General features: G+C 36.7%; 2 protein-coding genes across 2 annotated transcripts; one reads left to right on the forward strand and one right to left on the reverse strand.

Moving 5' to 3' along the window:
- Positions 1 to 846: 846 nt before the first annotated feature.
- LOC110796913 (U-box domain-containing protein 14) lies at positions 847 to 10,941 on the forward strand. Its single transcript, XM_022002003.2, has 4 exons — positions 847 to 1,261; positions 8,771 to 8,887; positions 9,028 to 9,441; positions 9,683 to 10,941. The coding sequence occupies exons 1-4, from the start codon at positions 884 to 886 to the stop codon at positions 10,751 to 10,753; spliced, it is 1,980 nt and encodes a 659-aa protein (XP_021857695.1). The 5' UTR covers positions 847 to 883; the 3' UTR covers positions 10,754 to 10,941.
- A 368-nt stretch (positions 10,942 to 11,309) lies between these two features.
- Positions 11,310 to 23,585, reverse strand: LOC110796914 (ras-related protein RABF1). Its single transcript, XM_022002004.2, has 8 exons — positions 23,397 to 23,585; positions 23,241 to 23,317; positions 23,043 to 23,126; positions 22,848 to 22,942; positions 22,663 to 22,768; positions 18,889 to 18,978; positions 18,708 to 18,794; positions 11,310 to 11,647 (listed from the first exon to the last, which is right to left on the reverse strand). Exons 1-8 carry the CDS (start codon positions 23,419 to 23,421, stop codon positions 11,606 to 11,608), a joined length of 606 nt encoding a protein of 201 aa, XP_021857696.1. The 5' UTR covers positions 23,422 to 23,585; the 3' UTR covers positions 11,310 to 11,605.
- Between the last annotated feature and the right edge of the window lie 2,549 nt (positions 23,586 to 26,134).

A 26,134-nucleotide genomic window follows, 5' to 3' on the forward strand; every position in this document is an offset into this window, starting at 1 on the left:
GTTCTAAGCTGTGTCTAGTTGAAATCGAGCAACAATAAAGTTTATCGAGCAAGTTAGGTATTACCGAGCTTAGTAAGTAGCGAACACTAGCTATTAAGAGGTCTTCCGAGTTAATTTCAGTGATTGGGAATTTTTCCCCAATCAAATTACATTGTCGTAAATAAGTGATGATTTTATTACGAAAATACCATTAATTGTGAGCCTCAAATACAATCACATTGCCTTAAGTGTGGGCCACGTGTGCAGTCAACGATGTATTTTCGTAATACATCAACAACTGGCAATATGCAATATGCAATATGCAATAAACATCTACGGAAGTATTATAATACCTGTAATTTTCAAGCAAAACATTTACGAAATCTCCAATTAATTGAAAAGTTTTCCTAATCAAGACTCGGAATTTCTCAGCTACTACTCCTAGTTTTCAAGTCGAGTCAAGCACTCCTGAATTCTGATATGGTACCGATGCACTCGCTCTTATTTAGCAAAAGGTCTTGCATGCACAAGGTGTGCAATAAATTTATTGTACATCAACATAACTTTTATCCAGTTTTCTCTAACTTTTATATTATTAAAAAAGTTAATATATAAATATTTTAAAGGATTAAATGATTAATTTTATATATTATTAGTAATTTTGAAGAAATATTTTTATTAAATTGAAATTATCATTAAAAAAATATATAAACTTTACATATATAAGAGTAATTTTTAAACATTTTACGTTAACTTTAACTTTAGTGTACAGGATTTATCGTACCCCATTGTAAATAAGAATATGTGCTTATTTAGACCAGATCGTTGTCTCCCTTTCGCTTTCCATTTTTAAAAAACACAAGTGTGACTTCGCAATCAAATTTCATCACAATATGCAGTGCCAATGAACCATTTTCTCTTTCCCCTGCAAAACCTCTTACCAACTCTAAAAAAGTCCCCATTTCTTATTCTTAATCCCTTCAAAATGACTCCAAATGAAAACTCATCAAACAGTAATACAATAATAACCCAACTCATCCAAATTATCAAAGAAATTTCTTCATTTTCTGAATGCAAGAACACTTCCAAGAGATTGTACTCCAATTTAGTGCGCAGGGTGAAGCTGTTGAGCCCACTTTTCGAGGAATTGGTTGATAAAGAAGAAGATGAAATGGAAGTGCTCCCTGTTGACCAAGTCAAAGCCTTTGAATCACTCTTAGTCGTCTTGAAATCTGCCAAAGATTTGCTCAAATGGGTTCAGGATTCCAGTAAACTTTATCAGGTATCTCCCCCTTTTCTTGTGTGATTTTGTTGGGTTATTTATTATTTATTTAATTTTCTATTAAGGGGTTGAATTGGATTTGGGTTTTTATCAATTGAAAGAGCAAATATTGCTGTTGGTATGATATCTTTAGATACTGCATTAAGTCTGTCCTGTTAGTAGCAACACCTAGGTTTTGATGGGAAGCAGGCCGGGGCCGAAAGAGGGGACTGAGCAAGAGAAGTTGATTGAGCAGCTTTTTGAGGGGATAAGTTTGTTGGGAAAGTTTAGATTGTTGATTTGAAATCGGATCATGATGAGGAGGAACAAATTACTAGAATTATGCAATTTATGCTACGAAGTATTAGTTGAAAGGCATTGGTTTAACACAATGGGTTATGCTACTCCCATCTAAGAGATGGAGTTTCTGAAAATCTCCTCTCATAAGGAGGATATATGATAGGGGTAGAGAAGTTTGTCATTTCGTGTAGGTGTTAATGTAGTGTCTCGATGCGGTGAGACGGCAAATTATTGCCCATCTCCAAGATGGCAAGATGGATGTAACAGACCAACAAAGCCATGTTTCCGTTAAGAAATTAACCATGGGATATTAAGGATGAATGCTACACATCAAGTGGCTTGTGTCCATATGGAAACAAGTGACCCAAATACAACCATTTTTATTACCACACAGAATATGATATGTCAGTATCAAAAACGCAAATGATTAGTTTTGGTACTTCTTAGCAATATATTGGTATACCAATACCATACTAGTCTCAATACCAATATCAAATTAATGGGTACTAATACGAGTCTACTTGCGTCCACATGGACACAAGCCACTTGAGACTTAGAATTCCTCGGAAATTAAGGAAAGTGAACTTGAGGGAAGTGTCTAAATGGGTATGGAGTACTTGTTTCCTGGTTACATAGGGTAATAATACAACATTGGGAAAGTGAGTTATTAATAGACCAATAGTTTTGAATTTAGAAGGTACAACCATGACTGTGAACCTTTTGGTTCAATTTCTTCCTGTACTAACAAGTAAGAAGATATTTTGTTAGCGAACAATAGTTAGTTGTTATTTTCCCTACTATATCCACTAATAGTCATTGCTTATTTCTACTATTACAAAGTGGAGGGTAATTTCAAGTTTTCAACTCCGGGAAACATTATTGTCTTTACCCAACCAACCTTTACATGTAGCTATCAATTTCTTGTGCTTAATGTATATTCACACCTAGTCGCGAGGTTGATACCATGGAATTATTATATATCCCACCCTTGGTAGAAGCCTTGTACATTAGTTTATCCCTGAAATGTTGGTTAGTTTTGTTCTTTGCTTTTAAAATATTTGCCCATGAATCTAATAGCTGTGGGTGAGAAACTGAGAATGGATTAAACAAAGGACCAGTAGGATAACTAACTTTTTTCTTCCACAAAAGATCAATAAACAACACCCAAATCTTTGATCTTTCTACTCCTACAACACTCAACAGTTTGTGAAACAATTTAATGGAAAAGGTGTTGACTTTTTAATTTAATGGAAAAGTTAGGATTAACAGAATCTGTAGGGAATGAGCTCGTCAATGGAATTGATGCACTTAAAACAATTAGAATTCTTAGAGCAGTACTGTAACAGTTCAGTCAGGAAAGGGGAACGTGGGTAAAATAATTTGGTCATTAAATGAAAGAACTTCACCTGAAAGAATGCATGGCTGGATTGTATTGGGGTTGAACTGGAGTAGGAATGTAGGATCCATTGTGCATATTGTTCAAACATTATGTTTCAGCCGAATTGGTCAAGGTGCCTTTAATTGGTTCAGGCGAGGCAGCTAGAATAAAAATGTTCTTGTAGAATAAAACTTGCTGTTTGAGTAATAACCTAGAAAATCTATCATCACACATTTGAAAGTTGGAGATCCTAGATAAATTTAAAGAAATTCCGAACAAGTTCATTCCTAAGGGTTTATATCTGAAAGTCTGTCATGGGATTTACTTAGGAAGCTCGTTTGCTTCTAGTTTAGTGATGTATGTAAGTCAGAGTCATTTAACCTTCTTTTGTGTAGATTTTTCATCCTTGGCTAGTAATCCTCCAGAAAGGTTGAGTTAAACCTCGCAAACTATAAGTTTATTCTATTAGTTGATCCAAAATTTGTAAAATTTCTTTTCAGTTCTCATTTCTTGAAGAACTTGAATAAATTGAAGAGAAAAATCTGGAAAATAAAGAACTAGCTAAAATTTGAGAACAAAACAGAAATTTAGTGTGTAATTTGAAGAATCTAACTCCTAATCTAAGCCCTAAGATGCTCCGCTACTCTCCGCTACTCTACTCGTCTTCACTGCTCTCTATCGTATGTGTCTAGGCTGTCAAGTCATGCTCGCAAATGAGGGCTGCTGCACTTTATACCTGCTGCTGGATTGCGGGCGCATTAACCCAGACGTGCAGGCACACAAAGATCTGTGTGGGTGCATGAAGATGGTGTTCGAGGTCAATGGTGGTGCAAAGATTTCTTTGTTCTGTGCGGGCGCACGAGCTGGCCGTGTGGGCGCACGGTGCTGCAGCGCCGCTGCTGTGCTATACCTGCGCCTTGGTGCTGTTGTCTTGTGCTTTGTCGCTGCACAACGTGGCATGTCTCTGCACATAATGGTGCATCGTATGCACATCTCTACTCTGCATAGTACAAAACATTGTATAGCACAATCAAAAATCGTATACTTCCTCCGTTCTTTAAATGTTGCATCATGCTAACTTTACGCTCCCCAACACACAATTTTGACTCTTAATATCTCGAATTGTACAAGACCTTAAAAGTTATAAAGCAATTGACATTTAGAAAGTCTATATTGATACGAATCTAACAAGATACTACATGATTACATATTTTCCTCCGTATATAGTAGAAAATATGGTCAAAGGCACAACATGAATAGTGTTAAAGTCAACATGGTGCAATATTTGTGGAATGGAGGATATCATTTTTATCATCGTCTAAGCACATTTAAGTATCATATTATATTAGCATGTTAATGCTCTAAATGACGGTGCATAATAAATCAAACATAAAATGCTACGTTTTGGAGCAAAAACCACTAAAATATACGGAAGACAAGGTAAAATTACGATTGATGCAAAAACACGACAAACGAACGGAAAATGGTAAAACTAAGTAAAATAAGAATAAAATGCTAATAAAATGGAATAAAATCCTAGGCTAAGAGCGCCATAAATGTCGCTCATCACTAGCCTAATTAATCTCTATGATCCTTTTATTACATTCATTAAAGAAAATGCTTCCTGTTTTTCCAAATTTTAGTCTTATAAGAGGGCGTCCGCAACTCATCATCAATTTGGATCTACATGCTATTTTGGACTTACTTAAGGCCAAGAACTACAAATGCATATGATAGGATTTGTGTAAGTCTCTAAAACATGTAGGAAACGTTTCACTGAGTTGGGATAAGATAAACAATGAACCTTCTTCGTTCTCTTGTGTAGTAAGTAGGAACCTGCTCATGAAGAGGAGTTAGGTTTTGAAACTATATTACATGATCAAATCCCCTTTCACATCCATGTTGTTTTTGTTTCCATATTGTCATCCTCTATCTGTTCCATGGAACCTCAACTTCTAGAAACAGAGTGTAGACTTCGCAGTTTAAAAAGATTGAAATGATCTGCAAGCCTAGTCAGGATTGAAACTAAAATTGGATCGAACTTGGTCACACTACACTAGGTTAGGTCAGACTAGGCCCAATTTGATTACAGCTACAAAACTAAACAATGCAAAACTCTCTCTTGAGGCCCTATCAATGGGTGTGGGTTATGCACATCACATTGTGCTGTGCATTATACAATTAATCAACTATTTAATTATTTTACTAGAAGGCTTAACATTTTCTTGTGCACTATACATTGTACAACATCAATTAAACCCTAATAGTTCTTGTGTTTAGCAGAGTAAAGAGTGGTTTGATGTATGCAACCTTATCCCACGATGTTGTTCCAAGCTAACCTTTATCTGATTATGTGCTACATGGATATTGTAATGAGAAAATTTAGTTTAATCCACTATATAAAGAGCTACAGAGACTTATGAATACGGAATTGGTAAACCCAACTTTAAAAATAAGCTAAAATACACCTTTAAAAATATCAATGTAGAGGCAATATACATTTATGGGGAAATTTTCTCATTCCGGAATTATTAGTCAAACATGTACTCCCTCCACTCCATAAAGTTCCTCATTTTTTCATTATGCGCGCTCTCTAATGCACTCCTTTGACCATTAACCTCTTCAACTATGTGTTAGCAAATCCAACAAGATAATATTTTATCTAATATCTTAACTAATAATTACGGTCAAAATTTAACACATGAATAGTAAAAGTAAAGAACTTTGTGGAACGAAGGAAATGGAACAGAGGAAGTAGTTGTGACCGGTTGCAAATCCACTAAGTATTTTGAGGTTATGAAATTTCCAATTTCTACAAAGTTACTTTATTGTTTATTTCTTGTAACGGACAAAATTGCTCTGATACCATGATAGAAATTTGAGGACGCACGCGGAAGTTTTGATGGACCCGAATAATATAACAAAATTGTATTGATAAAATTGTACAACAATATTTGCGAGAGCTCTTGTCTCTCACTTATCTCTTTGGTAGAACCCTTGTTTCTACCTTTCACTCATATTTTTTGTGGGAGCTCTCTCTTGATTTGCTCTCTTGATTAGCTCACCTCTCAACTTAGGCACATACAACCTATTTATAGTTGGTGTATACTAATTTCTAGATTTTTCTACACTTGTCTATTAAACATCACATGTCTAAGATATTTCTAGATACATCATACTTCATTTTTCATTACACATCTAGATTTTTCTACACACTTTACTACTAGATATTTGTATAGTACATTCTAGATTTAGATTTTTCTAGATTAACATTTTAACATGATAGAAATTTGAGGACGCACGCGGAAGTTTTGATGGACCTCAATTATATAACAAAATTGCATTGATAAAATTGTACAACAATATTTGTGAGAGCTCATGTCTCTCACTTATCTCTTTGGTAGAACCCTTGTTTCTACCCCTCATATTTGTGGGAGCTCTCTTGATTGGCTCACCTTAAACTTATGCACATACAACCTATTTATAGTTGTATTATGGTTTCTAGATTTTTCTACTCCCCTCATCATCTAGATTTTTCTTAGGATAATTGTAGACATTTTAGTTACTAGATTTTTCTAGTCTAGCTCCTAGATATTTCCTAAGATTATTCTAGATTATAATTTACAATTATATTTCTAGATTTTTCTATATAGTACATTTCACTATTATATTTTACAAGTGTATTATCTAGATTTTTCTAGATTAATATTTTAACACTCCCCCTTAATCTAGAAAAATCTTGTGCTTCAAAATCTTTCATCTTTTGAAAAACTCATTGATGCACTTGTCACCAACCACCAATCGTCATGAACGCTTGAGTTCCAATAATGTTGGCACCCGTGTTACCAACCTCCATCTTCTTGATACCTTTTATTAGCCTTGATAATCTTCTTGATCTTCAAATATCTCTATGATCTTCTTGTTGGTATCCATGTTACCAACTATCCCACTGATGCACATGTCACCAGCCATCTCCTGAAATTTTTTCTCAAATTTTATTTTGCTATTGGTGCTCATGTCACCAACCATCCCGCTAATGCTCTTTTCATTAGCAAACTTCAAAATTTTCTTCTACATTTTCTTCATTGCCATTTGTTTCTCCAAATTTTTTTCTTTTGTTGTGGTGCTCATGTCACCACCCGTCACTGCTAATGCTCATGTCATTAGCAAACTCCAAAATTCTCTTTCTGAATATTTTGTTTTTCTTTCATTTTTTTTTGTTCTACTCTGCTAATGCCCTTGTCATTAGCATCCTTCATATTTTCTTCTTCAAAAAACATATTTTCTTCTTCAACTTTTTTTCATCCTTCCTCATTTTTATCATCAACTTTTATTTTCTCCATTTTCCTCCATAAATTTCTTCTTTTAGTTTAATTTTCCCAATTTTATTATTTTCTTTATGAAAATTTAGATTTAGCACGTACCTCTTTCTTCAAATCTCGTAACCCTTCATGTCTTGGGTCTCCGATCTTCAATTTTGTCGTAATCACTTTTCCGGCTCTGATACCATGATAGAAATTTGAGGACGCACGCGGAAGTTTTGATGGACCTCAATTATATAACAAAATTGCATTGATAAAATTGTACAACAATATTTGTGAGAGGTTGCAAATCCACTAAGTATTTTGAGGTTATGAAATTTCCAATTTCTACAAAGTTACTTTATTGTTTATTTCTAGCAACTGTAAAATATTAAAAAGCGTTTTTGAGTATACTTCCAGAAAAGGAGAAATTCTAAAATATTCTTGACCCCACTGATGGAGATTCTTGATTCCAAATTGTATGAAGAACATGAGGCTGAATACCTAAGTACGTTGTTATTCTCCCCTAAAAAAAGTATGTTATTATGGTTTTTTTTTTCCCACGTACAAAAGGTGACAGATGAGTTATAGATATGATCTGCAAGAGCTTGCAAAGGTTTTTAAGTAAATAAATATTGAAATTTCTTTGAAAAACACCAAGTTTCTTAAGTTTATTGCACTTCCATGAGTCCCATCATAAAAGATTATCAATAGTTTGCAGATACGGGAAAGAAAGGTGTGTTTGTGTGTGTGTGGGGGGGGGGGGGGGGGGGGTTATTGCCTTTTCTACCTTATCAGCTACTCTTACTCACGTAAGTAATAATTTGCATTGTTCCAACGCTTTTGTAACCATCTTTTAAACAGCTAAATTGAAAGGGGGGGGGGGGCAACATTTTTATTCTCGAATACATATTTTATCAAGAAATCTAAATATACAAAGAAACTTCATTAGAGGTCTACACTATGGTTTGATGTTAACTCATTTTTGTAAAGCCTTTTAGATCCATGCATATGGATACACTACTAACATTACTGCCCAATTAATTAATCTTTTCCATGTAGGTCAATTGCACTCTCCTAAGTTTCTTCTTTTTCCTACACCCAATAAGATGGGTACGTTAATGGTTTTGGAGAGAGTATCAATGTGCCTTTATGCCTCCTTGGGCATGTGTTAAGATTTAAGAACGATCAATGGTAGAACATTTTAGTGAAGTTATGCATCTAAGACTGACAAAATAAATGTATATAGCATTTTTGAAGCATACTAGAACAGAATAGGATAGTTGTCACGGAATTCAAATTTCCTGAAGTACATCTAGCCCAAGATTGAGGCAGGCCAATGAAGAATTCATCATTCTACAATGAGGATTAGGAGTATAAGTAGCTGTTTCTTGCTCATGTCTGGCACACGGGCACAAGTTAACCATTTCTCCTTTGAACTTCAAGTCATCATCATTATATTCATCCTCTAAGAAAGTTCATCTATGTATAGGAGAATTATCCCTTCTGGTGTTGATGGAGCATAACATAACATCTTGTTTCATGTGTCAGGCTGTGCAAAGGGACAAAATCTCAACCGAGTTTCTTCATATAACAGGAAAAATTGAAGAAGCACTGAGTAAGGTTTCTTATAATAGACTTGATTTGTCAGAGGAAGTTCAAGAACAGGTAATTCTATTAATCTGGAATTTTTGGTTCCCTTGTGATACGATGATAGATTTTTAAGCATTTTCAATACGGAGCTTCATACACATACGAAAATAAGATGCTTATAAGTGGCAGCCTCTGATTATTTGTTCATTCATTAGATTGGACTTGTTCATGCTCAATTTCGACGAGCAAAAGCCAGAAATGAATCCTCCGATCTGCAAGTAGAGATGGACATAACAGTTGTGCAGGACGAAGAAGAGCCTGATGCTGCAGTTCTCCAAAGATTATCCCAGAATCTGTACCTTTTCACTATGGATGATCTGAGGAAAGAATCACGCGCCTTTCATGAAATGGTCATCACAAGCAGTAGTGATCTGGGTGACTCATTTGAGATGATGTCCTCCCTTTTTAAGAAGCTTAACGACTATCTGCTGACTGTAAGCCCAGAAGTTGACATGTGTGATGTTGATAAAGGCATGATAAAGCACAGATCTCCAGTTATACCAGATGACTTCCGTTGTCCTATTTCACTTGAGCTAATGAAAGATCCTGTTATTGTATCTACAGGGCAGGTTAGACCTCCTTTGTTTCAATGAAGTATTATCATCTACTATTCAATTCTTGTTTGTGTTAGTTGATTTGAGAAGCTTGTCAATGGGTCACTTTTTAAGATTTTAATTATTGTAGAGAATGTAATTTCTTTACTAGAAGGCCTCAATATTTCTTGTGAAGAAACAGCATATCAAGATTTCAATTCAGGGTCAGATAAATCTGAATTCTATTTTAATGTTCTTTTTTTTATCTTTTTTGCAGACATATGAGAGATCGTGCATCCAGAAATGGCTTGATGCTGGTCACAAGACATGTCCTAAGACACAACAGACTCTGTTGCATACAGCGTTAACACCAAATTATGTTTTGAAGAGTCTGATTACATTGTGGTGTGAGAGTAATGGTGTGGAGTTGCCAAGGACTCAAGGAACACTTAAAAACAGAAGAACTAGCAACTCTGCTTCAAACTGCGACAAAGCAGCTATTGGTGCCTTGTTAAAGAAGCTAACCAATGGAAACATAGAAGAGAAACGAGCTGCAGCTGGGGAATTCCGGCTGCTAGGAAAAAGAAACGCAGACAACAGAGTATGTATTGCAGAGGCAGGAGCTATACCACTGCTAGTAGAACTGTTATCTTCTCCAGATTCTCGGACTCAGGAACATGCTGTGACAGCACTTCTTAATCTTTCCATTAATGACATGAACAAAAGCATTATAGTAAATGCTGGGGCAATAAGAGATATAGTACAAGTCCTGAAAAATGGTAGCATGGAGGCAAGAGAAAATGGTGCTGCTACACTGTTCAGCTTATCAGTGGTGGATGAGAACAAAGTAGCAATAGGAGCAGCAGGTGCAATCCCAGCTTTAATTGATTTACTCATTCAAGGTACCCCAAGAGGAAAGAAAGATGCCGCAACTGCAATTTTCAACCTTTCAATTTATCAGGGAAACAAGGTACGGGCTGTAAGGGCAGGAATTGTGGAACCTCTAATTAAATTTCTGAAAGAAGTTGATGGTGGCATGGTTGACGAGACTCTAGCAATACTAGCAATACTTGCAAGTCATCCTGAGGGGAAAATTGCAATAGGGGAAGCTGAACCAATTCCTGTTTTAGTTGAGTTAATAAGAACTGGATCTCCTCGTAACAGAGAGAATGCTGCTGCTGTACTTTGGTCACTTTGTATGGGTGATGTTAACCATTTGCAACTGGCAAAGGAGTTGCAGGCTGAGCAAGTTTTGAAAGAACTTTCAGAGAATGGCACTGATAGGGCTAAGAGAAAGGCTTCCAGTCTTTTAGAGTTTCTTCAACGAGCCGAAGATATTGCTGATTAGAACCAACAGTAACTAGTGTTCTGAAAAATGTAGTAGCTCACTAAAAACTCTTTCCAGGTCTTTATGGTTTTCACACCCATGCATATTTGTAAATAGATTGTACTAGTAATTATACTTGTGCATTCAACGCTGTATTCATCTGTTTGTAATTATACTTCTTTTCTGAATATATATTGTTCAACATTATATATGCCTGTTTTTTCTTCTCATTATTGGAAATTGATGTCTACGAGTAAATGATGGACATATGTGTCACCCATTAATGCCCGTCCAGCCGTAGTTAGATTGTAACAAAGTAATATTTATGATGGTCATATATGTCACATTGTCACCCATTATCGATGGTCGTATTACTACTTTTAGGCGGAGTCTGAAACATGTAAAGATCTTCATCATACAGTAGGAGTGGACTTTCCCTTGGGGATCTTCATCTTGACGAAATTGATCTAATCGTCATCTTCTTTGAATTGTCGAAAGCTTAAGAATGTTTATCACACTGTATGTTTTCCAAGGGGATCTGTTCAATCACAACTTTACCCATTCGGAGAAGAATATGTTAAACGTACAAGACAATGATTTTCATACACCAGCCTTAAACATCATCAAATACAAGCCAATAGGAAAGAGGAGTTGTTCAAGGTACTAACCAACTTTATCAATCTGAATGCCAGATGATTAACAGACTGACGCCAACAATGGCTTTCAACTATGCATTACATTTGTTCTCCCCACTCTGTACATCCAACTTAAAATCCTCGCTACAACAAATACAAGCACTTTAAACATAAATTTCGAAATTTATACAACAGTGGCATTCTTCAATTTTACCCATTTTCTAGAATAGAGCTCCAGTTATTGTGATGTGTCAGGCCTCGGAAGTCGTTTAGCAATTTCCTGCAGCAGAACCGCATTTATGAGTCAATTCAAGTCAAATACTACTAGTAAATATATAGATGTATTTAACCAGCAATTCATATGGGACTCCTCCCATTATAAGCTACTCCCTCTCTCAGAAATCAGTTGTAGCATGGAGCCAATGTCTCGAAATTAAAATTGACATTATGTTACAAAAGACCTTTTAGATAGTTGGGTTAATAATACCATATTCCCATCACTCAATTCAAGAGGTGTCTTTTAGGGAAATCTTCTCGTAAACCAGTACCCTAATAGTGATGTAAAGATGCTTACGGAGATCCTAAAATAGTGCACTTGTCACAATTGATTCATTCCCTTTTTATTCCCTCTAACCTAATAAGTTCTTCCCTCTTTCCTCAAATAGACAAAGTCCAGTGTTCAAAGGGGAAAAAAAATGTGATGTCAACAAATTGCCGACACATATATCAGCCATACAAACTGAGTTGAGCTATCACATGGATGTGAGATCCCATTTACAAGCAGATAAATTTTGAGATCAGAAGTTAAAATGGAACAAAATGGTGTGTCTCTTTTGATTTGAATAACTATAACACCGAAAGAAAAATAACTTGACTACATGTTCACATAACTACCACAGTACTACACCCTAAGAGCAGAACTAATCATTGTAGAACACTTACTTAGTTTAAAGATTGTATCCAATATGTTCTTAATGCCTAGAAACAATTTATCGACAGCAACTAGTTTACTGTGAGAACAAATCAGATACAGATACCAGATAGCCAAAATTTAGTGATATTGCCAGGATTTCTATTCGCTCAAAACCAGAAATGCGGAAACTGACAGAGGACGATTTTTATTTTTATTTTGCTTTTTGTAAATCAGAAGCATCAAAAATTAAGCATGTACTCCACTGTAAGCCGGGTGACGGGTGAGGGAGTCCAAGATTTCCAGATGAAACATAGACAATCAAGAATTGTAAGGAGACACCACATAGCAAAAGCAAAGTCATCTGCAAATTTCTCTTTGTGCTATTTGAATCTAAGAATTTTTCATCCTCATTGAATTGGGGAACTTTAACCTATTTTGAAAGACTGCAATAACATATTCATGAAAAGGGGAAAATAGTACAAGTAAAAAGGTGAAAGAAAAAAAAGAGGAAATTCTATGAGGTACCTTGTGTTTTATATAATTCTAAGTTAGACAAAAAAAAATTGAATTTCATAATAATCCAATCTCAGGAATATGTTCCATGTGTAATCCATAGTCACGCCCGCTTTTGGAACTAAATAAATAAATAGCGGCATGACTTGAGTATCTTACATTGCAGTGTGTTAGTTTTCATTTTTCAAGGGTTTGTCAAATAGCAAAACCCCCTTTCAAATTTCATTTCCCACTCATACATCTTCGTCCCGCTGAAGAACAAAAGTTTTGATATCTTGTGTCACATGAATCTTCAGCTGTGAGAAAATTTTGAGCTTTGACTCATGAGATGCTTCCTTCCATGGTACTCCGTATTTAATTAGATGAAGACCAACGTCATAAATATATGGTATCAAAATTGATTTAATTTTTTTCCCAATCACTACGGAGAGGAAAATGGCCGGAAATTTATAGATAAAAATGCTCCATTAACAAAAGTTGCTAGTCCCTTTTGGGAGCAAAATAAAATTAGAAGAAATATTTGGAAGGAAATAATTTTGGGGGGGATTATTGTCATTCCACAACAGATTGAAAGTAAGTTCATTTAGCATGGAGTCACGGACACATCATTGGCGTGACAATTTATTTTAAGGAAACTTTTAAATGGCTAATGTTTCCTATTCCATTATTCACACCCACTTTTTGATGACTTTTTGGCTGCATATGGTCAACAGAGTCATATTGTGCTCTTAGAACACTTATTTTGCAAAAAACAAAATCGTTTTGGTAAAGTAGCTAGGTTCAGTAAAAAAAATTGACAGTAGGATACTAACTATGGTTGTTTCTCTTTTTATAATCCCAACTACTTCGTATATGTTATCCCCAGTATAATTCCAAGTGGTGTATACCCTATAAGATCTGATGACCTGAAGAAACTGGTTAACCAGGTAATTTAGCCATGTGAGCCTTTGTGTTGGCTCTCTTCTATTTAACTTCGTTTCTTCAAAAAATCAGGCTTTACTAAATGCCCAAGAATAAAGAACTTAGCTTTCCCAATCAACTGTCATAGGATAATAACTAGCAAAACTAATCAATATTTCTATGCTAGTCATATCTAATCCTTTTCTAAGTGAAAGTAATGCAAAAGAAGGAACCATATAACGTTATATGACAAAGGCTATGAAGAGAGCCCGAAGCATACTCCAACAACCTGCGTTTAATTGAGCTACATTTAAGTTGTGAGAGGACTGAATTTAAGTTTTTATTTTTTTTTCGAAATTGAATCGCAGTTTGAATGCCTCCTCTTTTTCTCTGAGTAACAAAGGCATAACAACAACACACATATTACGAGATAGAGAGAGAAGAACCTGCCAGAGATGGGGAGGACACTTGGGATTTCCAGAGCCAGGAAAAGAGAGGAAGGGGTTTCTTTTTTGCATGGCCAAGGAGAAAGGAGCTCCATTTTTTATGTTATTAAGAAGGCAGAACTTGCAAGGGGTGAAGAGAAGGATGCAGTTACCGAAAAAGGAGGATGGATGAGGAGAATCATTGCCATTACCGTACAGAGAGAAGGGGCAAGGGAGGAAAGAGTGACTGGCAGATGCCGAGCGAGGGACAGAAAAAATTACAAAAATTATACGATGAGACCGTTACACAGTTCAAAGTCACCGGGTGGAGCTACAAATAGGAGGATGGAAAGGGAAGGGACCAAGCTCAGAGTCAGGCGATTTGAGAGACAAAAGCTTGGATGTTGTAATTCCGCCTTTCCAGTAGCGAGTGAAACTCTGTGAATGGGAAGAACAGAAAGGCAAACCAGGTGTTGATTAAACCTTCATCAGGAGGGTTCACTTTGAGGAATCGCCATTCTTTGCTCAAAATAATTGAGAAGGCACTCTATTCCCCTAATCCCCTTTTTGCCTTTTTATAGCTTGAAACAAGTACAATGAGGATCAGAACCGGGCAAACCCTTTTAGTCAAGCCCAGTTGAAATAGCAGTCAGGAAAGCTCTCAGAAGGTTAGGAAGGACAGGGCAAGCTGGTGGATCCTTCCCTTTGCTTTCAATCTGTCTTGTGCCACTCCAGCTTTAGTCAAGCCGTATCTTCGCTTTTTGAAGGATGTAAGAAAATGGAGATGATGGAGGAGTTGAGGAAGCACCCATAATAACAAAAAAAAAAATGTTGTGTCAGCGTGTGGAAGAGGGAAGCAGATCAAATATTAGAAAAAGAGGGTTGCGCTGTGGTGGTGTGGCATGGAAAGGAACTGGTTTTGAAGTGCTATGGTGGAGGGAGAAAGAAAAGGAGAAGGAAGAAGCTTTCCTTACACGGAAGTTATACAGTAACAACTAACAAGGAAGAACCTTGCCACGCCCAAAAAAATAATTCAAAAGAAAACTAAAAAGGACAAAGGGGTGGAGCCCACGATTAATGAAGTTTAACGACTGTAAGGGACTAAGGGGTTCTAAAATTATTAAGACTGGGGGGTGGGGGGGACCAATGGTGATATGGCTGAAAATTCTGACAAATGGGGGGGGGGGGGGGGGGGCAAAGGGGGGCTGTGATTGGTTGCCACCGAGACCACTGTCAAGGATAGTTTAATACTATCGAGACCCAGAATTGGTATGTTCATATTTTCGCTTTTTAAAGGATGTAAGAAAATGGAGATGATAGAGGAGTTGAGGAAGTACCCATAATAACAAAAAAAAATGTTGTGTCAGCGTGTGTGGAAGAGGGAAGCAGATCAAATAGTAGAGAAAGAGGGTTGCGCTGTGGTGGTGTGGCATGGAAAGGAACTGGGCTTTGAAGTGCTACGGTGGAGGGAGAAAGAAAAGGAGAAGGAAGAAGCTTTCCTTATACGAAAGTTATACAGTAACAACTAACAAGGAAGAACCTTGCCACGCCCAAAAAAATAATTCAAAAGAAAACTAAAAAGGACAAAGGGGTGGAGCCCACGATTAATGAAGTTTAACGACTGTAAGGGACTAAGGGGTTCTAAAATTATCAAGACTGTTTACAGAAGGGGAAGCACATAATTAGGATTAATATGGAATAATATTAGTTGGGATTAATATTAGAAGACGACTCATAATTGGATTATTAATGTTAATGTTTTCTTATATAAACTGGAAAGACAAATGATATTCAAACTTTTGAAAGGCTTGATTCTCTCCAAATAACAAAATATAAAAGCTAAGAAAATTATCATCGATATTCTACATGCTATATCTTTCCCTAATCTCCTGTACTTGGAGCTTCTCCTTAGATAACAATACTTCAAGCTATAACTGAATTATAAATTTATAATGCTACCACCTAAATTAAACTACCCCTACCCTTTCTATTGATGCATAGAAGATCTCTATTCCAAATGAGAACATCAACAGCAACAAAGGGCCAAATGGGCAGGTGTGACCTTTATTGTAAGCACAGAAATCATTAATGCCATAACTTCCATTTCAATCATTCGAGGCTGCCCTAAAAGGATCATATTCACCAGTTCAATGAGCAGATCATAGAATAACGCAAGTAAATATACAACATCTACAACTACACTCCAACAAACCAGAGGAGGCAGAAAACAAGTAAATCCACATGGAGTTTCCTAAGTAGAACAAAAAAGGTACAAAAACCCCATCAAAATATCATCTCCGACGGGCTAAAAAATAGAAGGATATGAATCACAGTCAATTCTGTGATAAGAGAAGTAACTAATGAGTAATGACGCACCTGTATGTATCTCTCTCATGTAACTAATGAATGTCGACAAGATGACAACAGCACAACATTAAAACCACAAAGATTCCATTCTCTAGACTAATGAACTCATGCATCAAGTTTTGGATATAGGGTCTAAGCATTATAGATGCCAGTCATGGAGTGAAAAAGCGTAGAACCACCACTAGGTAACAGAGTCGATCTCTCTCCCACCTCTACAAATCCCACTTTGGATATTGTGTCGTATTCCTTGGCTTGATCCTCCTTATTATTTCTATCAAGAAATTTATTTTCTTTACCAATCCACAGCATTATGTTTTAATGCTTCACTAGAGTCAAATCCAAATTTATGTAAGAAACAATCATTCTTAGAAATAGCATCGTCGCAATATTATGGATGAAGTTAATGAGTCCTTCAAGGGGCCCTTATACACATCAATTTGTTTACTGGTCTTACTAGAATTCTACTTACCTCATAATGTCACCCTAATCTACAAGCTATTAAGTATTAGGCCCTATTACTTGTACCTAAAGATCTTCGGAATTCTTTAAACTAAATGTGTGATCCCTCCAAAGTAAGCTTATCCAATCCTAAAAACCTAGAAATCGACTTAAACTTATCAGAACTTACAACCCCTCAAATGAAGCTTTTTTTTTACAAGTGGAAGCCTAGAATAAAAGTTCTTTTTTTTTTTTACAAGTGGAAGCCTAGAATAAAAGTTCACCGAACTTAATTATCCTTAAACGAACTTCTTTGAACTTATCTTTATCTAGTAACTTGAAACTTAATCCATTAATGTTAACAACCTTAGTAGCTATTTTCTCTCTCGACTTTAAGAACTACTCCTGATCACATATCAAGTTTGAAATTTGATGTTTACGGTCTTCAGGAACAACTAAAATTTTACATAAAAACATTACTATAGAGTATAGACTATTAAAAAAGTAATTCTACAAAGGAAAAATTACTTTAAATAATCCAACCTTTCGACGATTTTCTGTTAATAATCCAACCTTTGGATTATTATCTAATAATCCGACCTTTACCCCACGTTAACTTTTATTAGACCCCAATGACCGAAAACCGGTAGAGAAGGTCAACTTTTTTTATTTGTTTCCTTAGCTCCTTCCTCCTCCTGTGGAGACTCCTCTCCACAGCCCTTTTTCTGATATCGCGTCTTCCCTCCTCCCCAGCCCCACCAGAAAATTACCCCCACCCAAGAAATTCCATCCCCGCCTCCCTGAAACACCAACCCACCCTCGACCACCATCTTCATCTCCGGCCACCATAAACACACTAATTAATTTCATTCATTGACACCTTAACTCCAACCCCAACCCCAACCCAAACCAATCTCTCATCAAAACCGACCAAGAACGTCGTCTTTGCGCCGCAACAAGCAGGAGAAGACGGGGAGAGAAAACACTTGTGCCACCAGGACTCGTCGGAACGTAGTACCCACACCAGAACTCTTAGTATTTTCGATTGATTTGGGAAATATATAGACACCCTTTGGAATTTAGGCATGAATTACAGTAATAATTATTTAATATCAAACAAATGAAACTTATTTAACATATGAAATCAAATATTTTACATCCAAACAAATAAAATTGGGGCTTGTGGTGTTCTTGGTGTAGGTGGTGGCTTGAAAGGGTGGTGGTGGAGCTATGAGGTGTTGTGGGTTGTGTTGAAGGGGTAGTAGTGTTGCTGGAGTTGTTGTCATCGATATTATTAATGGCGATCTTAGTTTTTTTTGCGTAGGTTAAATGTTGAAGATGATGCATATACAGAGTATTATTTCCCTTGTTGGGGTGGGGAGGAGGAGGAAGTAAAGAGGAGGAAGGTACGATAAAAAAACATAACGAAAAAAAGGTAAAAGAAAAGTGAATAAAAGGAAAAAGAAATTATATATTTTAAAAAGTAAAAATAAATTAATAACAAATGGTTAAATGACACATGTACATATTACCTATTGTATCGGGTTGGTGACCGGTTGGGTGCAATAAAAGTTAACGGGGGGGGGTAAAGGTCGGATTATTAGATAATAATCCAAAGGTTGGATTATTAACAGAAAATCGTTGAAAGGTTGGATTATTTAAAGTAATTTTTCCTTCTACAAAAGCAGTATTTATCTCAAATTTTAAAATCATTATCACACATTTTCGGTGAATATTTTTTTTGGCAGTCTAAACTACGTAAGGATTAATGTTGAAATATGTACCTCAAAGAGTTGATTAATGTTATCAGCAGTCTTTGCGGAGGTCTCAATATAGAACATCCCATTCTTCTCTGCGTATTCGATTCCCTCCTTCATATACCATTGTGTAAAGTCCAATCAACAAATCAAAGACACAATTTAAATATAATATGCAACAAATAAGTCTCCTATTACAGTAACTCACCTCTGCAGGTATTTCTCTACGATCTAGAAGATCAGCTTTGTTCCCAACCAAAGCCATGACTATATCAGGACTCCCATGTTTTTGCAATTCCTGTGGAATCATTCGTGTAAAAAACAAATCAATTTGGGTAAATTCAACAATGTGGTCAATATGTTGAAGAAAACTGATAACAAGAAACCAATGACAAATCCTTCAACCATAAGAATTCCTGAACTAGTTTTTTTATCAAATATGTAACGACTCACGAGTCACGACTCACGAGCAAGATCACATAAGAGTCAATACCTTCAACATCAGAAGTAGACTTTGAGGCTACATGTTTCAACACCCCCCAACACAGACCACAGACCCCCTGAAAAAAAGGAAATCCCTTCGGTATTTTATATACCCATTTCCTGAAGCATATGAATATCGTAGCTAATGCTACTGCTTCAAGCAATTTTCATGCACCATTATTCTCATTTTGATGATCCTTTTTCTTAGGGGTATTCTGAAAACCACCTCTTCAGACATATTAAGGTGTTAGGTATAAAGACATACTTCTCTTAATAAAAAAAATTAGGGCTAATCAGAAAATACTTTCCTAAACCTATCTATCAGGACTTCCATAGTATAATTCTATCCAAAAAAATTACACGGACATGCATCCTAATTCAATTCTAGTACATCTGATGTTAATCTCAAACACCTCCATGAGGACGTATGTTGTGTCTAAGGCCTCAACATGCATCCTAATTCAGTTCTAGCACAAATGATGTTGATCTCAAACACCTCCATGAGGACCTATGCTGATTGTTAGTCATCATTCATCAACATCACCATCAGGTATAGACATCTACTCCTAAGGTTGGTATTTTTCTTGATGAGTATCAAGGCGCCTAAGTTGCACGGATACGGGTACCGGGAAGGGTACGGGGACGGAAAACGGCAAACTCAAAATTGCAAAAAACGGGTACGGCATGGATTCGGCAAAATAATTAAAAAAAAAAAAAAAACAACTCTGAATAAACAAAATAAAAAGAAATAAAGAAAAATAAATAAAGAAATGTATCATGTACTATTCTTGATAAAGACAAAACAATGCTGGCATGCTTCCCCAAAAAATTTTTTTTAAAAGACTTTATTAACAGCTGTCCATGAAAAATAAATAAAGGAATTTTTCTTCCTTTTAAAAAGGACAAAACAGCAATAAATAAAAGAAAAATAAAAGTAGTAAAGTTTTTTTTTTTTGAATGGGCCTTGAAATCAACTCCTTATTCACGTCGTCTTCTTCGTCTTCTTCACACCAGACTTCTGAATCTTATCTTCCACCGCCATTGTTAAAATTTAAAGCCGTCTTCTTCCTTAATCAACCGGTGACGAGGGGGTGCAACGGCCGGCGAGCCGGTGACGAGGGCTTGCAACGGCCGGCGAGATCGTGAGATCTTGACTGCTGGTTTGTTGGGTACGTCCATTCCTATTCAAATACGTACCCATGCCGTACCCAACTTTACCTAAACCGTACCCAGAAGCTACCCGCGTACCCGCCGGTTTGGATTCGCCATGGGTACGTATCCTGGGCGTACCCGTACCGTATCCGTACCCGGTACGGGAAACGGTACCCAGGAGCCGTACCCAGGCTTCATAGCAAGGCGCAAGCATGTTCTCCTAAGCTGATTTGCATAATGGGCTCATGGCTTTTTTGAAACACTTAGGCTCATATACTCTGTAATTTCATAAATGTTTAGATAGATGTCTTGCTTCTAGGATCTTGACATGACTTTTACCATGATGGTTATCTCTTTTACGAAGGTTTCACTTGTGCTGATCATTCTCTCATCATTGAATATACAAATAAGATATTCATAAACATAATCAAAGGTTTTGGAGGTTACCAAATCCTCTGGTTCTGAACCCCAAACTGAGAACTGTCAGAAACATTTATTTGCTAAGTTTAAGAATTCAACTTCCGTAATTTTGTTAAAAGTCAAATAGTGTAAGCAAACCAAGCAAATTTTGAAATTTCAGATAAGCAGAAAGTTTGGTTAATATCCAGTAAAATGTCGATCAAGACAGCCAGAAGTTGGAAAATGTTGAAACAATTTATCTTAGACCCGAACAATTTTAAAATGGAAGCACAAACTCACCTAGAAAGGTTAGAATGTCTCATTAAGCAAAGAAAAAAGCTTGTCTTCTAAATTGGGGCAAATTTTCAATAAAGGATTAGTTAACAAAGGGATATAGAAATTCCAACTTTCTTTACAGATAAAAGATAGAAAGAAAAACATTGCAATTATCAAGTCAATCCAACGATGGGTTTTAGAGATTGTGGCATGGACTTATTGAATAGTTTGCTAGGATGATATAGCGAGCGGTGTTCAACTACATTGGCGAGCAGAAACAAAGTCCAAAATAGGCTTCAAGTATGTGGCAATACGAGAAATTGGAGTAGCGAACAAATGGTGTTTGACGTGGATGCATGAATATTTTGAAAGGAATTAGCATAGACTAACTTTACGTAATTCATCACGTTCCTCGCGTAACTTTCAGTAATTCACATGATTTTGCCAAGTAATTTAACAAGAATAAACTAAGCGAGCAACAGATGGTTATTAGATGAGTTAGAAAATGCTAAACTAGTGTCCTAATCAAAACAGACAAATTCCACTATTTCAATCTTGCAAGTTACAACGTTTTTGGCATGTGGGTACAGAAGCACCACATGGAGATGCCCTATGGTGCCTCAATGCACTTCAAAAAGATTACCATCCTGATTCTCTAGATATGACAAGCCAGAACCAATCCTCACGAGGCGAGGAGAGATTTATGGGTACAGAAGCACCTCATGGAGATGGCCTAAGTTGCCTCCATGCACCTCAAAAAGTTTACCATCCAGGTTCTCTAGATATGATCAAACCAGCACCAATCCTCACGAGGCGATGAAAGATTTATAAACTACGAGTCTTCTCTTCCTAAAGTTGCATACTACAGTCTCGTACATAAATAATTGGTTAAGCAAGGAAACAATTCACTCAGCTTTCATAACTTGGATCCTTATTGATCTACTATTTAGCTTTGAGATCCAACCCTAGAGCAAGAGATAAAACATTTGCATGTGCTTGGCCATGAGTTGGAATCTAACAAGCATCTTAAACAAGCTCTCTTTGGACCTACTAATACTTTTACGCTACATTAAAGGAAGGAAAATTCCACATAGAAGAGTTTAAATCAAGCTTATGCCAAGAAGTGGTATGAGATAAATTGCTCCAGTGGCTCTTTAGAGGGTAGAAAGTTTTTTCCTCATCATTGATTCATTGCAACATAATCCATGTGAAGCTTTTACATCCAAAATAATAATGGTTGTTGGGTTGCTATCCTAGCTCTTACAACCCTCTCTAATGTTACACTTCTATCTCGATGGGCAGCAAACGCACAATTCTTAAAGTTTGTCCCAACTCAGTACTTGATGACACTATATAAAACTTGGTGCTTAAATTGCCTACTCTGAAACCCACATTCCTTCCCAGTAACAGCCGCCCTATTATGGTGGCTATACACTTCCCCAACCAAAGGAAATGTATCAAAACATACTACTTAATGCCCAATGGTTAAAGGGAATTTGAAGATGTTGAAAGTCCTTGAAGCCACTTCATGAACAGATCGTACCTCAAGGACACAGAAAATAAATCAGGGTGTGAAACAGTCTATTGCCCTGATAAAAACAAGTGAAACCAAACATCTGTGATGTTAAAAAATGTGATACATGAAATTAAAAGGTAAGCAACAAAACCGCACCTTTACCCAATATTGAGCTTTTGTAAATGACTCGGGACTTGTTAGATCATATACAATAACGGCAACTGCAGCTCCTCGATAATAAAGTGGAGCCAGGGCTGCATACCTACATATAAAATCGTTAAAATTCAGGTCTCTTCACAGAAGAGTAGAAGAAGAAACACATTTTACGAAATTCTGCATACCTTTCTTGCCCAGCAGTATCCCATATTTCAAATTTAACAGTAGTTGAATCCTGCAATGCTATTGTTTGCGAGAGAAAAGAGGCTCCAACAGTCACCTGGAAAATTACAACGGAATTCAGAACACAATAAATTACAATCCCTCTTCTAACAAAATCGAGCTTTCACAAAATATAACTGGACAACAATTTTTCCAACCTTGGATGTAGGATCAAACTGACCACGCACAAAACGAAGAACAATACAACTTTTTCCAACACCAGAATCGCCGAGAAGCACAAGCTGAAAATCACCATTAACATCAGATATAATTCAATTGCACCGAATTTCAGCTCGAATAAACAATGACCACCACAAAAAAACTGCAGCTAAATTAGAGGAAAATTGAACAGCTACCTTAACTTTTAAATTTTTGGCATCGGAAGGACCATCACCACCAGGATTAAGACCATTCGGCCCTCTAGCAGTTCTATCTGCCACCATATTAACCCAGAATTAGGGTTTCCATATGAATTGATCAAATTATCAAAATGCAGATTGACTACGACTTACCAGGTACAGAAGAAGCGCAACCCATTTGACGTTGAAGATCTACCGACGACGAATGGTGGCACTGATCTGGCGACTGGCGATTTTTGATGGTGGAATACGATTGCTATGGGAAATATTCTACGCCCTGTTGTAGAGTTCTTCGTGCATTCAGGTTTGTGTACTCCGTACAAGAATGAAGCATGTTTTTTTTTTGTTTTTTTTTTTATAACGAAAGAAAACCAAGGCGGAGTACGTGACACCGAATGGGGTGAATTAGGCTCTGTTCTCTTCGTCTGATCTGGTCTGGTATGGTTTGGTCCGATTTTTCATTTTGTTGGTCTGCTCTGGTCTGATTCATGCTGGTTTGGTCTGGTCTGGTCTGATTCATGCTGGTCTGGTCTGGTCTGGTCTTATTCATGCTGGTCTGGTCTGGTCTGGTCTGATTCATGCTGAACTTTTCTAATTATTATTATAAATAAATAATAAATATAAATTATTTAATAATTAAAAATTAATTTTTAATAATTAATGACTACTCCATACTCCGTACTTAATAAAAATTAACTAATACCTAAGTTTTAATAATGAATAATTAAAAATTGTTATTTATTAATTATTAATTAATAATTAAAAATTAAAAATTGGTAACTATTAATTAATAATTAATATATATTTATTAATATTTATAATTAATTTTTAATTTTTAATTTTTAATTATTAATTATAACTAATTAGTAATTATAACTAATTATTAATTATATTTATAATATAATTAATAATTAATTATTAATTTATAATAATAATAAATTATTCATTAATAATATTATTAATTATTAATAATCATTTTTTTAATTATTATAATTATAATTAATAATAATAATAATAAGTAATTAAAAATTCATGGTCTGGTCTAGTCTGGTCTGAATGTTGCTGGTCTGGTCTGGTCTGGTCTGAATGTTGCTGGTTTGATCTGGTCTGATCTGGTCTGGTCTGAATGTTTTTGGTCTAGTCTGATTTAATAAGATCTGATTCAATAAGTAACAATGGCAAGGTGAAGAGAACAATGCCTTACAATGACTCCGAATTATAACAAACTTCTTGTTAACAAAACGTACAATGAAACTACGCTCTAACCTCGTACTATCCTAGCCTCAGTTCCAAGTAAACTTGGTGAATAGACTTCAAAGGTAAACGACTAGACGAATGGTGTATGATGACGGGATCCTCCGGAAGAATACAAATCCGAAGCCCGACACTATATTTACACTGTAGAGAATGCTAAATCTAAACTATAAACTAACTGCACAGCAAACCAAGGAAATACACTCACAAACAAAGAAACTAACTTGGAACTCAAAAGAGTAAATAATAATAATAATAATAATAATAATAATAATAATAATATTAATAATAATAATAATAATAATAATAATAATAATAACGGCTAGGGTGCGATTAGGGTCCGTATTATGGGCGTCTAGGGTGTTCCAGGTCCCTTTTCCGGCGGCATACACGGCTATTCCGGCGGCGGTTTGTTCGGTGAGGCTTCCACGGCGGTTCGGCTGTTATTCGGGCAGTTGTTCGGCAGTTCCACGGGCAGTTTCGGTTGCGTTTTGGGTCCGTTTTGGTGCAGTTTTGGTACGTTAATTGTTGAGGTTTTGGTGCAGTGTTGGTCCGATTTGCAGGCGGTTTCCGGTGGCGTTTTACGTGCGGTTCTCAGGTGATTTACAGGGGTTCAAAAAGGTTTTCAGGCCGCCCGAAATTTGGGTGCGTTCCGATCAGGTGCACCCTTATTTCGATCAGGGGTGATTCGGTGGTGCTGTGATTCGGTGGTGCTGCGATTTCGGTGGTGTTCGGTGGTGTTTCGGCTGTAATTCAGGTCAGGTGCAGCGTCATTCAACCAGGTTGTTCGTTTGGTAGGGCTGTTATTAGGGCGGTGTTGTTGCTTTCGGTTGCGTTTTTGGTCCGTTTTGGTGCAGTTTCGGGGTTCAATAAGGTTTTCAGGCCGGCCGGAATTTGGGTGTGTTCCAATCAGGTGCACCATTATTTCGATCAGGGGTGATTCAGTGGTGCTGTGATTCGGTGGTGCTGTGATTTCGGTGGTGTTACGGTGGTGTTTCGGCTGTGTTTCCGGTCAGGTGCTGTGCAGCGTCATTCAACCAGGTTGTTCGTTTGGTAGGGCTGTTATTAGGGCGGTGCTGTGGCTGTGGTGTTTCGTGTGCGTGAACCATCAGGGTGTGAGTTTGTGAGTCTTGGTCAGGTTGTGCGGTAACAATCAGGTGGTGTTGCTTTGCTATTGCTATTGCCGTTCAATCAGTTTGTTGTTGTTGATTTGTTGCGTAGGATTCTCCGGCATTGTTCGTGTTGTTTTGGGAGGCATTTCTGGGCTTTCGGTGGTGTTTAAGGTGGTTGTGGCGTGTAGGTGCTGCTTTCTGTTGAAGTACTTTGATATGGCGGCTTCCGTGGAGAAGTTTCATTGCCCTTTTGTGGGTCTTAGCGGGTGCCAGGATGGAGGTGGGCGTGGTTTGGTGAGGAGTTCACTGCTCACTCACTTACGTGATCGTCATTTATGCTCTGGTGTGCGGGATGTAACCCGTCATTCCCTTTCAACCAATTTGCATGTTTTTTCTTCGGCTGAGGTGACCTTTCAACGTATGGGAATTTGGCTATGTGGAGATTGTTTCAAGACTCATACTCATCGTATTAGGTGTCGACATGGCAGTGGTTCTAGTTCTGTTTTTGTGGATCCACCTGATTCT

Source organism: Spinacia oleracea, chromosome 3, assembly GCF_020520425.1.
Source record: "Spinacia oleracea cultivar Varoflay chromosome 3, BTI_SOV_V1, whole genome shotgun sequence".
Lineage (NCBI taxonomy): Eukaryota > Viridiplantae > Streptophyta > Magnoliopsida > Caryophyllales > Amaranthaceae > Spinacia > Spinacia oleracea.